Source organism: Miniopterus schreibersii (assembly GCF_964146895.1).
Source record: "Miniopterus schreibersii genome assembly, chromosome: X".
Lineage (NCBI taxonomy): Eukaryota > Metazoa > Chordata > Mammalia > Chiroptera > Miniopteridae > Miniopterus > Miniopterus schreibersii.
The window spans coordinates 52,832,112-52,845,302 of NC_138104.1; the positions used below are offsets into that span (position 1 = coordinate 52,832,112).

The 13,191-nt window shown below is 37.7% G+C and overlaps 1 protein-coding gene across 12 annotated transcripts in view; it reads right to left on the minus strand.

Moving 5' to 3' along the window:
• Window positions 1–13,191, minus strand: part of ARHGEF9 (Cdc42 guanine nucleotide exchange factor 9) — a 393,542-nt gene that overhangs the window by 81,439 nt on the left and 298,912 nt on the right. For all 12 annotated transcript variants that reach the window (XM_081126011.1, XM_081126016.1, XM_081126015.1 and 9 more), the window contains one exon: window positions 3,269–3,460. In XM_081126011.1, the coding sequence (XP_080982137.1) occupies window positions 3,269–3,460 (192 nt within the window). The remainder of the gene's footprint in view (window positions 1–3,268; window positions 3,461–13,191) is intronic.

A 13,191-nucleotide genomic window follows, 5' to 3' on the forward strand; every position in this document is an offset into this window, starting at 1 on the left:
GGCATATAGATCAATGGAATAGAACAGAGACCCCAGAAATTGACTCAAGCCATTGCACTCAATTAATATTTGACAAGAAGGCAAGAGCATACAATGGAGTAAAGACAGTCTCTTCAATAAATGGTGCTATGAAAAATGGACAGATGCATGCAAAAAATGAAACTAGACTACCAACTTACACCATATACAAGAATAAACTCCAAATGGATTACTTAATTGTAAGTCACAAAACTTTAAAAATCTTAGAAGAAAGCATAGGCAGCAAAATCTTAGACATCTCATGCAGTAGAAATTTTCAAGGATGCATCACCTAAGGCAAGAGAAACAAAGGAAAAAATAAACAAATGGGACCACATAGAACTAAAAAGCTTCTGCACTGCAAAAGAAAGCATCCTCAAAATGCAAAGGGAACCCACTGTATGGCAGAACAAATTTGCCAATGACACATTGGATAAATGGTTAATTTCCAAAATATATAAAGTACTCATACAACTCAAACAAAAGGAAGATAAACAATCTAATTTTAAAATGGTCAGAGTACAAAAATAGACACTTCTCCAAAGAGGAGATATAATTGGCCAAGAGACATGAAAAAGTGCTCATAGTCACTAGTCATCAGAGAGATGCAAATTAAAACAACAATGAGGTATCACTTCACACTTGTCAGAACGGCTACCATCAATAAATCAACACAGGACATGTGCTGGCAAAGATCTAGAGAAAGGGGCACCCTGGTACACTACTGCTGAGAATGCAGACTGGTGCAGCCACTGTGGAAAACAGTATAGAGGTTCCTCAAAAAATTAAAAATGGAACTCCCATTTGACCCAGTGACTCAACTTCTAGCAATATATCCTAATAACCCTGAAACACCAATCAGAAAGAATGTATGCACCCTTATGCTCATAGCAGCACTGTTTACAATAGCTAAGATCTGGAAACAGCTCATGTGCCCATCAGTAGATGAGTGGATAAAAATGCTATGGTACATTTATACCATGGAATACTACCTAACTGTCAAAAAAAGATCTCTTACCCTTTGAGACAGCATGGAGGGACCTGGAGATTATTATGCTTAGTGAAATAAGTCAGTCAGAGAAAGACAAGTATCACATGATCTCACTTATACGTGGAATCTAATGAATAAAATAAACTGATGAACAAAATAGGTCCTGAAGCATGGAAGCATGGCACAGACTGACAGATATCAGAGGGAAGGAGAAGGGAGGTGGGCAGAGATTAACCAAAGAACTGATATACATATAGTCATAACCCATGGACACAGACAATAGTGCGGTGAAAGCCTGGGGTAGGTCAGGAACTGGGTGGAGGGGAAAATGGAGGGAAAAATGGGAGACATCTGTAATACTGTCAACAATAAAGATAAATAATTTCACAAAGAAATAGAAAGAAAAATTTAACAGAGAGACATACTGCACACTACAATTTTAAATAGAAAGGTTAGCAAAGGTCTCAAAGAGAAGGCAATAATTGTGTAAGGACTTGAAGCAGGAGGAATGGAGTCATGAAGACATCTAGTGGAGGAGTGCTCTGGGCACAAGGAAAAACCAGTGCAAAAGCTGTGGGGGAGCATGCTAGGCATTTTTAAGGAACAGCAAGAGGCCAGTGTGACTGGAATAGAGGGAGTATAGAAAAGGAGCAGGTGATGAAGTCACAGAGGTAAGGAGTGATTGATCACACAGGGATATGTAAATAACAATAAAAACTTTGGCTTTTACTCAGAGAGAAATGGTGAGCCACTGGAGGGTTTTGTGCACTGGAGTGATATAACTTGACTTAGGGTCTTGGCAGTATCCCTCAACTGCCAGGTAAAGAACAGGCTGTACTTACTTGCATTACAAACCCTATGATATTATTATAAGACAGCTATCATTTTACAATATGTTCCTCAAATTTTAATAAGCATTATAATTCATATAGAAACCTTGTTAAAATGCAGATTTGGACTCAGTAGGTCTGGAGTGGAGCTAAAGATTCTGCATTTCTAACAAGCTTCCAGGTGATTCACACACTGCTAGTCTAAGACAAAACATTTTGATGGTAGAGCTATGTCTAGGGCCTGGCACAGAGCAGAACTCCACTAAATATTTGCTGATTGAATGATTTGTCAGTTTAATGCCCAGTGACACACAGAACATTCTAAGAGTGATTTTTAAAAATATATCATTAGGATTGAGAGCTAGAACCCTCATTCAGGCTGCTTACAAACCTAGTCCCTGCCCACAGTTAGCCTACACTTCACTCAAATTCTCAAGTATCCTTAATTTGAGAACCCTTGAGAACAGTGTTAGACCGTGGCTGCCCCCCTCACCCCCACCAAGTAAATCCTGTATTCATTCTCAAAATGTGTGTGTGTGTGTGTGTGTGTGTGTGTGTGTGTGTGTGTGTGTATCAGCCATTTGTGTGAATGTAGGAGGAAGAGAAGAAAAATAAAAGAGAGACTGGGATGGATGGGTGAATAGATAAAAGAGGAAGGGGGAAAAGGAAAACTACCTTTTTCCAAATACTTAAAATATATTTACTTAATTTTTTCAATAACCTTAATGAGGTCAGTAGAATGAAGCCCACTGGACAAATCAGAAAATCAAAGGTCAGAGGAGTTCAAGAGTACCTTCAAGGCCAAAAGGTTCATTAGTGACAAAGTTAGTAGTGAAAGTCAGCACTCCATGTCCCCAGAGCCCTTGCTCCTTCTACTTTACCTTACTTCCTCATGGAGAGGGAAAGAAAAACTTTAACCTTCCAGAAAAGATGAGAAAAATGAGTTGAAGAAAGTTAAGCCCCACAGTTCTTGGTTTTGATCATTTTAGAATTGCACAGTCCAATTTGGCTGCCATTAGTCACATGTGGTTATTTAATTAAAATTAAATAAAATTTAAAATTCCATTTCTCAATCATACTAGCCACATTTCAAGTGCTCAATAGCCACAGATAACTGGCTAGTGGCTACTGTATTGGAAAGTGAACACAGAGAGCATTTTCATCACTGCAGGAAGTTCAATTGGGCAGTACTGCTCTAAAGAAACCAGAACTTTGAAAAATGTTAGAGCTATACTGTTGACTACAAACTGGGCTCTGACCCCGTTCAACAAGGCTGAAGGACAGACAGTAGGATATGACCCCCTCATTTGGAAGGAAGGGGATAAAAATATTCAAAGTAGAGTTCTCCCTGGGTCAAGCAGAATGCTATAAGTGCACTCTACTCCACCCTAAGTGCCAGCACCACATGTTCTATCATAGCTGGGCCTACCTCGCAAATGTCCTTGAGGTGCTTGATGTAATGACGCTCAGTGCTCATGATTTCATTGATGACGTTGGCCCGCATCTGGTCCCGGTTCTGTAGTGGCCGGCCCAGACAGAGGCAGTCTGAGTTGGGGTCCAGGTGCCCATTCTGCACATCACTGGGCCCTTCCTCTACCCCATCCTCCTGGTTCACCCAGAGCTGTGGAAGAAGGCAGAAAAAGAGTGGATTAGCTTCTCTCTTTGAGAAGTTTCTAGCCAAGAAGAAAAAGGATAAAGTAAATTTTTCAGGTATTCAGAGAGCCTTCATCCAGAGGTCCCTGTAAACTGAATCCCATTCCTGGCTCCAAGGTGACTTGCTGATCTTAAGAGTGAATCTAATTTTCTCTAGGCCTCTGGTGACCTATCTGTAAAATGAAGGATGTGGAAGGGTAGGACTACATCATCTTCAGAGACATTTTAGCTAAAATGGGTTAAGGGGAGAGAAAAGTTATGGCAAGCAGAACTCATTTATGTTAGGGCATATCTAAGGAGCATAGCTAGATAAAAAAAAAATAAGGATTAAGCTATACATATTAGGTGTTATGGCTGGATTATTGTTAAATATAACACCTATGTGCATGGAGATCAAAGTTAGATACTAGAGTGGGCATATCAAAAATAGGGCCTTCGGTGTTGATTTCCATCAAAGCTTGAACAAATAATCATTAACATTTGACCATAAAATTCCTTGGATATGGAAAGATCTGTACTTCCTCAAAGTTGGAGTGGAGATGTCAGAATGTCCTTGTACCACATAATAGCAACAGCTGTTTATTGAATCACTGTGTTGAGAGTTTTCAATGAACTGTATTATTCAGTTCTGCTAGACAGGTACCATTATTACCACCATTTCGCAGAAGAGGAAACAGCCTTAAAAAGTTAAGGAATTCATCCCAAGTCACAAAATTAGGAAGCAGAAGAGCTGGGATAGTCTGGCTCCAGAGCCTATGGACTTAACTACTGTGCTGGCACCTTTTGCCTCTGGTTCTAAGAGACAGGAAAGGAGTAGAGAGGGGATTGGGACAAGGTGAGCTGAGAAATATTAGACTCATTAAAACTGGATACAGTTGGTAGAGGTTGAGACTATCCATTCCAAATTGTGAAGCAAAGGGATATAGAAAAAAAAAAAAGAAAAAAAAAAAAAAACTCTGTTGGAGAGGCAGAGTAAGATAGCTTTTGATCTGGGATGAGTTAACTCAGGGAGATGGCTCATTTCACCCCAGTCCCAGGAAGGAGAAAAACAAGGGGGGCATGGAGAAAAGGAAGGGTGGTGCCCTAAGAAGAGTGGTAAGATCTGCCAGGATAAATAGCCAAAGACCTTGCCAGGTGACTCTACAGCCTTATTCAACAATCCATCTTTCCCTCCTATATCCACCCCCCAGATTTTTCCATATTCCTGCCTCAAGAAGCTAAGATCAAGCAACTTCAATGCATCCCTATTTCTGACACCAGAAAAGTATGTTGGTGGGTGTTTTTTTAAGGGGACAGAGGCTTTGGGATGAAGCTGGAAAGACAGTAGTTACTTTCCAACTCTGTGTATTCTCCTCTCCCTTTGCCTCACAGAGCTTTGGGGAGCATGGTTACCACCCAGTGAATCTAGAGATGTCACCAGCATATAGTCTACTTATTTTCCACAGACCTAAGCAAGTAGAGCTTAATCCATTTTAATCCATTTTGCATACACAGCCAAATGTGCAAAAACATATCTTTACCCAGAACCTATCACCCTTTGCAAATGATTTATTGTAAATCTTTTTCCAGCTTACAAAGGTTAGCTTTGTGTCTTCGATATGCTAATAGCTGCCCTTTAAAACAATATAGAGGCAGTGATTGAGAGATGACTAATCAAGAAACAGATCTGTTCAAAAAGGTGATCCTAAAGCCTTGAAGCAAACACATCATATACCTGATGCTGTCTATTTGTACCAATAAAAGTCTCATTCTCTAATAATCTATTAGCTTTTTCCAGCTCCTCATACAGCAAGCTAATTCCTGCTATGAAAAGGGTATAATAGGCAGGCCTTCACAAGGTAAGAACCATTTCTTTTCTTCTCGGGAGTAAGACAGTCAAGACAAAACAAAATGTTGGCTTTTAGATGGCTGAAATGATATGACTCTTTGAAACATTTCCAGTGGGAAGGAGCACAAAATATTGGTGAGGGTGGGTGGGTTGGAAAGTCAGGTCAAGACAGAATCAAATTTAGCCATACTCCAAATAAAAATGAAAGGGCAAGAAGGCAACTACAACAAGGTGGATGCAGATTTCTTACACAGAATTTGGTGGAGGAGCAAGCCCCTTCTGGTGAGAACTAAAGGCACGGATGGCAGGACCTTTTATAAGGAGCTTCTGAGAAGAAAGACCTTTATCTACTATACTGAAACAAGCCCATAAGCCCACTACTTGAGGAAATATGCTACCTTAATCCAAAAGAATGACTAGTAGATTCATTCATTAAATCTGTATTAGATGCTTAGATGCATTCTAAAGTATCTAAAAGGTGGAGAGAATGAAGTACCAGATACCTCAGATAAAGCAGCAACAAAAGAGTAAAAAATCTCTGTCTGCTGCAGAGCTGACATTTGAGGGGAGATGATTTTAGCCAGGAAAAATCTATCATGTAAGGCCCAATTATTTTGCCCCTGGGCCCAGGGCCCCACAAAAAATCCCCTGGACAGGAGACTATGACTTTATGGTATAAAACTCTCAGTCCCCTGTTGCTGAGAGTTTCCCTGTTCTGTGCAGATGAAGGTCTTGTCTGCTTGCATGTCAAAATGCACTGACACAGGTCAGCCCATGAGTTCATCTTCCCTGGGCACAATATTAGTCCAGAGTACCATCTGAACCCCCTCACCAACAAACTGTGCAAGCTAATGTATACCTGTATACCTGTTCACAAGAGTTTTACATTGACACTGCAATTGGCACACATAGGCTCCTCGGTGACAAAAAAGAAGACAGACAATGCCCAGAGCCTGGCAAGATGGAAGGCTTTCCTGGAAGCCCTCTCAGAGTACTTGAAGATTATTTTCTTCAGCCTTCATTGTGCTCTAGAGCAAGGCTAGTTTAATGGAATTCAACTTAACAAATGATTATTTTGGACCTAATTTGTGCCTAACCGATAACTATGAGAAACAAGAGGATGGCAAGAGAACTAACTACTCCCTCCTCACTCAGTTTCAGGGAGTACTTCCCAAATCAGAAACCTCTGGTCCTCATTTCTTATTTTTTCATTCTCACTGTCATTGCCCCCATTCCCTAAGTGATGTCCCTGGGTGATTCCCAGGTCCAATCCTTCGCCACACCAATTTCCTTGATTATCACCTTGTCTGGCTACACTCACACCTCCATATCCTTAATAGCTGCCCATTGCCAAGTCCAAATCTCTTACCCTGGAATTGAAATATTACCATAATCTAGCTTCAATCTAAATTTCCTTTCTTAGCTTCTACTATGCCCTTCAGGAATACTGGGCTCCTTCCAAACTGGTCTACTGTCTGTCCTCAAATACTCCAAACTATGTTTTTTAATCCCAGGCTTAAATATGGAAATAATATAGTCCACAGACTTTATTAACCAATATCGCAACTTCCTAATGAGAAAACTGAAGCCGATAAAGGAGAAATGACTAACAGAGAGGTAACAAGATATCCAGAGCCTAATTTTGATATGCTTTTTTATTTTGTATGTATCTTCAGTTTTCCCTTTGTTTTTCAAATTAGACAGTAGATAAAGTATTACGTTTGTTTTCTAAAAGTTAAAATACAGAAAAAGAGAACTCAAATTATTAAATTCAGGAATAAAAGATGAATTACTACTAATCTAACAGAAGTAAAAGGGATTAGAGGGAACAGTATAACATTATAAACAAGCATATGCCAATAAATTAGGTAACCTGATGAAATGGAAAAAATCCTAGAATGGCAGAAACTGACTAAGGAAAAGGAAGAAAATTTGGATAGACCTATCACAAATAAAGAAGATTAGATTAGTAATCAAAAACTTCCCAACTGGGTGGGGAGGGAAGGGGGACAGGGCCAGACAGCATCATTAATGAATTCTACCAAACATTTAAAGAATAACTAACATCAATCTTTCACAAACTCTTCCAAAAAACAGAAATGCAGAAATTCTCAACAAAATACTTGCAAACCAAATTCAGTAATATATTTTTAAAAATCCACTTTACCAGGTGAGATTAATCCCAGGAATGCAAGGTTGGTTCAAAATATGAAAATCAGTCAATGTAATATACCACATTAATAGAATAAAAAATATATGATGATCTCAATAGACACAGAAAAGCATTTGACAATTTCCAATACCCTTTCGTGATTGAAAAACACTCAAGAAACTAAGCATAGTACCGAACTGTCCCAAATTGATGATGGAAATTTGTGAAAAACCCATAGTTAAAATCATACTTAAAGGTGAATGTTTTCATCCTATAATCATGAACAAACATAATTTCCATACATCATTGTGAAGGTTCTGGACACAGAAAATGGAGGGAAAAACACATTCAGATTAGAAAGAAAAAGTAAAACTATTCACATATGACATGATTGTATATATAAAATCTAAGAACTTCATAGATTAAAAAAACCTGTAATAATAAATTAACATGTTCAGCGATGTAGCAGGATACAAGAACAATATAAAAAGTCAACTGTATTTCTATACAAAATAAGTCTTAAGTAATTCAAGGAGATTGAAATCACATAAAGCATCTTCTCTGACAACAATGGTATGAAACCAAATGTCAATTACAATAAAAGACTGAAAAGCATTAAAAACATGGTGGCTAAATAACATTTCATTAAACAATGAGTGGGTAAAAATGAGATCAAGGAAGAAATCAAAAGTCACCTGGAGACAAATGAAAATTAACACACAACAACCAAAATCTATGGAACACAGCAAAAGCAGTCCTGAGAGGGAAGTTCATAGCATTACAGACCTACCTCAAGAAACAAGAAAAGCCTCAAGTAAATAATCAAACCCTACACCTAAAAGAATTTGAGAAAGAACAGGAAAACCCCAGAGTAAGAAGAAGGAAGGTAATAATAAAAATCAGAGCAGAAATAAGTGACATAGAAACTGACAACAACAACAATACAAAAGATCAATGAAACCAAGAACTGGTTCTTTGAAAAGTTAAAAAAAAGACTGATGAACCTTTAACCTTACTCATTAAGAAACAAAGAGAGGGGACCCAAATAAATAAAATCAGAAATGAAAGAGGCAAGGTAACAAATGACATCACAGAAATACAAACAACTGTAAGAAAATACTATGAACAACCATATGCCAACAAATTGGAAAACCTAAGCAAAATGGATAAATTCCAGGAAACATACAATCTTCCAAAAGTCAATCAGGAAAAGTCAGAAAACCTGAATAGACCGATAACAACTAATGAAACTGAAACACAAAAAGCAAACAAACAAAAACCTCCCAGCAAACAAAAGTACTGAACTGGACGGCTTCATAGAAGGATTATTCCAAACATTCAAAGAAGAAATAACACCTATCTTCCTCAAACTATTCCAAAAAATTCAAAAGGAAGGAAGACTTCCAAACTCATTTAATGAGGCCAGCATTATCCAAATTCCAAAACTAGATAGACACTACACAGAAAGTAAATTATAAGCCAATATCCTCGATGAACATAGATGCTAAAATCCTCAACAAAATATTAGTAAATCTGATCCAGCGATACATTAAAATGATCATACAACAAGACCAAGTGGGATTTATTCTTGGGGTACAAGGTTGGTACAATATTCACAGATTACTAAATGTGATACATCACAAACAAAATGGAAGATAAAAATCACATGATCATATCAATAGATGCAGAAAAAGCACATGAAAAAATACAACACCCATTTATGATTAAAAAAACTCTCAGCAAAGAGGGAATAGAGGAATCATACGTAAATATAATAAAGGCTACATAAGACAAACATCATACTCAATGGTTAAATACTAAAATGATTCCCTTAAGATCAGGAACAAGCAGGGATGTCTGCGTTCACCACTCTTAATAAACATAGTACTGGAAGTCCTAGCCACAGTGATCAGACAAGAAGAAAAAATAAAAGATACCCAAATTGGAAAGGAAGAAGTAAAACTGTCATTATTTGCAAATGACATCATACTGTATACAGAAAACTGAAAAGACTCGATCAAAAGTCTATGAGATTTAATAAATGAATTCAGCAAAGTAGCAGGATACAAAATTGGCATCCAGAAATCGAGGGCATTTTTATACAACCATAATGAACTCTCAGAAAAAGATATCCCACTAACTACTGCAACAACAAAAAAATAAGGTACCTAGGAATAAACTTAACCAAGGAAGTAAAAGACCTGTACTTGGAAAATTATAGGACATTGATAAGGTAATAGAGGGAGATACAAACAAGTGGAAACATATTCCATGTTCATGGACTGGAAGAATTAACATCATTCAAATGTCCATAGAACCCAAAGCAATCTACAGATTCAAAGCAATCCTTATTAAAATACCAACAGATCTAGAACAAATATTCCAAAAATTTATTTAGAACCAAAAAAGACCCCAAATAACCTCAGTAATCTTGAGAAAGAAGAACAAAGTAGGAAGGATCACAATATCAGATATCAAACTATACTATGAAGGCACTGTATTCAAAACAGACTGGTACTGGCACAAGAACAGGAATATAGATCAACTGAACAGAACAGAGACCCCAGAAATAGACGCATGCCATTATGATCAATTAATATTTGATACACTAGGCAAGAGCATACAATGGAGTAAACACACTCTCTTTGATAAATTGTGCTGGAAAAAGTGGACAGGTACATAGAAAATATGAAACTTCACCATCAACTTACACCATACACGAGAATAAACTCAAATGGATAAAATGCTTAAATGGAAGTTGTGAAACCATAAAAATACTTGAAGAAAACATATGCAGTAGAATTTCAGACAATATTTTCACCAATACATCTCCTAGGTCAAGGGAAACAAGGGAAAAATAAACAAATGGGACTATATCAAACTAAAAAGCTAATACACAGCAAATGAAACCATCAACAAAATGAAAAGAGAACCCACTGAATGAGAGAAGATATTCACCAATGATACATCTGAAAAGGGGTTGATTTCCAAAAAATATAAAGAACTTATACAACTGAACATCAGGAAGACAAACAATCCAATTAAAAAATGAGCAAGGGAATACACACTTCCCAAAACGAAACATGCAGATGGCCGATAGACACATGAAAAATGCTCAACACCACTAGTCATCACAGAGATGCAAATTAAAACTACATTGAGGTATAACTTCACACCTGCCAGAATAGTTACCATCAATTAATCAACAAGCAACAAGTGCTGGCGAGGATGTGGAAAAAAAGGGAACCTTAGTACACTGCTGGTAAGAATGTAGACTGGTGCTGCCACTGTGGAAAACAGTATGGAGTGTCTTCAAAAAATTAAAACTGGAATTCCTAGTTGACCAAGTGATCCCACTTCTAGGAATATATCCTAAGAATCCTGAAACATTAATCAGAAAGAGTATAGATATATGCACCCCTATGTTCATAGCAGCTTTGTTTTCAATAGCTAAGATCTGGAAAAAACCCAAGTGCCCATCAGTAGATGAATGTATAAAAAGCTGTGGTACATGTACACAACGGAATATTACGTTGCTGTAAAAAAGAATGAACTCTTACCGCTTGTGACAGCATGCATGGACCTGGAGATATGCTAAGCGACATAAGCCAGAGAAAGACAAATATCATATGATCTCACTTATATGTGGAATCGAATGAACAAAATAAACTGACAAACAAAATAGGACCAGAAGTATGGATATATGGAATGGACTGACAGCTGTCAGAGGGGAGGAGGGTGGAGGTGACTGGAAAAGATTAATCAAAGAACATATATGCATAGCCCATGGACACAGATAATAATGTGGTAAAGGCCTGGGGTGGAGTGGGGGGATAGGTGGAGGCAAGAAAGGGGGGGGAATGGGAACATGTGTAATACTGTCAACAATAAAATAAATAACTAAAATAAAATTTTTTTAAAAGTCTTTTCAAATTCTTTTGGAATTTGAGTCTGTCAGATTTATAATCACCAATGAAAGGTAACAGAATAATAAAATAAATAAATAAAAAGTCGCTTGTATTTCTAGATATTACTAATGAATAATATGAAAAGGAAATTAAGAAAACAATCCCATTGTAGTTTTGATTTGCATCTCCCTACTAGCTAGTGAAGTTGAACATCTTTTCATACATCTGTTAGCCATTGTATGTTCTCTTGGGAGAAGCGTATGTTCAGTTCTTCTGTCTTTTTTTAAAATTGGATTGTTTGTTGGGTGTTGAGTTGTATGAGTTCTTTATATTTTTGGATAGTAACCCCTTGTCGGAGCTGTTTGCAAATATTATCTCCCATTCAGTTGGTTGCCTTTTTGTTTTGTTGGTGGTTTCTTTTGCTGTGCCGAAGCTTGTTAGTTTGATATACCCCCTATAGATTTAATTAATTTTTAAAAAAGAAAACAATCACATTTAAGCAGAATCAGGAAGAACAATATACTTAAAAATACATTTAACAAAAGACTTTCAAGACTCTTACACTGAAAACTGCAAAAGATTTTTGAAAGAAAGTAAAGAAGACCTAACTAAATAGAAAGATATTATATGTCCATGGATTGGAAGATTTAATATTGTTAAGGTGGTAATACTCAACAAGTTGATTCAGATTCAACACAATACCTATCAAAACACTCAGCTTGCTTCTTTGTAGAAAATAAAAAGCTGATTAAAAATTTTGTATGAGAATTTGAGAGACTCAAAATAACCAAACTGATTTTGAAAAAGAATGAAGGACTCACATTTCCTGATTTCAAACCTTACTACAAACCTTTAAAACCAAGATAGTATAGTACTGGCATAAGAATGGATATAAAAATCAGTAGAATAGATAAGAGTCCAGAAATATTCCCTACATTTATACTGAGTTGATATTTTTCAAAGGTTTGAAGACAGTTCAAGGGAGAGAGCATAGTCTTTTCAATGAATGGTGCTGGGACAATTCTACATCCACGTGCAAAAGAATGAACTTGGAACCATACCTCACACTATATATAAAAATTAGGAGATCCAAAATGGCTATGAAATAAGTGGAAGCTACACACACCTCCTGGTACCAAACCAGATTTACAGCTAAAGCATAGAACAATCAACATGAATTACCAAATGAAGTCAGCTGAACAAGAATATTATATCCAAGGATCTATAGAAGCTACACAGACAGGTGTGAAAGGCAGAGATGTGGAGAGGGCTGGTTCCTGCACCCAGGTGCAGTGGCTGTGAAGCCAGAGAGATAATTCAGCTTCAGAAGTCTCCCCTGAGGAGCATGGAGTTGAAACCCCCATGTTGGGATCCTCAATTCAGAGCACCAGATCTGGGAAGAGGAGCCTGCATAGCATCTGGCAGCAAAAATCAGCAGGTATTCTGTCTGCTGGAAAGAAGAGGGGGTCTGCTAGAATCCCAGGTGTTCTCCTAAAGGGCTAATGCACATGAGCTTGCACTTGGGCATTCACCCAGGGCTGTGGTACAGGGAAGGCAACTCAGGGCATATGGCATATGGCACTCATACAGAAAAGGTCTGGCTCCAGAGATAAATCTGGAGGGTCAGCCACTGGGGTCCTGATCCTAAGTCAATATCCTACATCGCCTTCAGACGCCACCTTCCAGGGTTGGGCACTCCTATACTTACAGCGGGAGGAGTGCACTAACCTAGTTCTCCAAATATTGGTGACACTACTCTGCTAAGCTTGAGTCTGGCAGAAAGCGCTGTTGGCTGCACCGAATAGGGATGT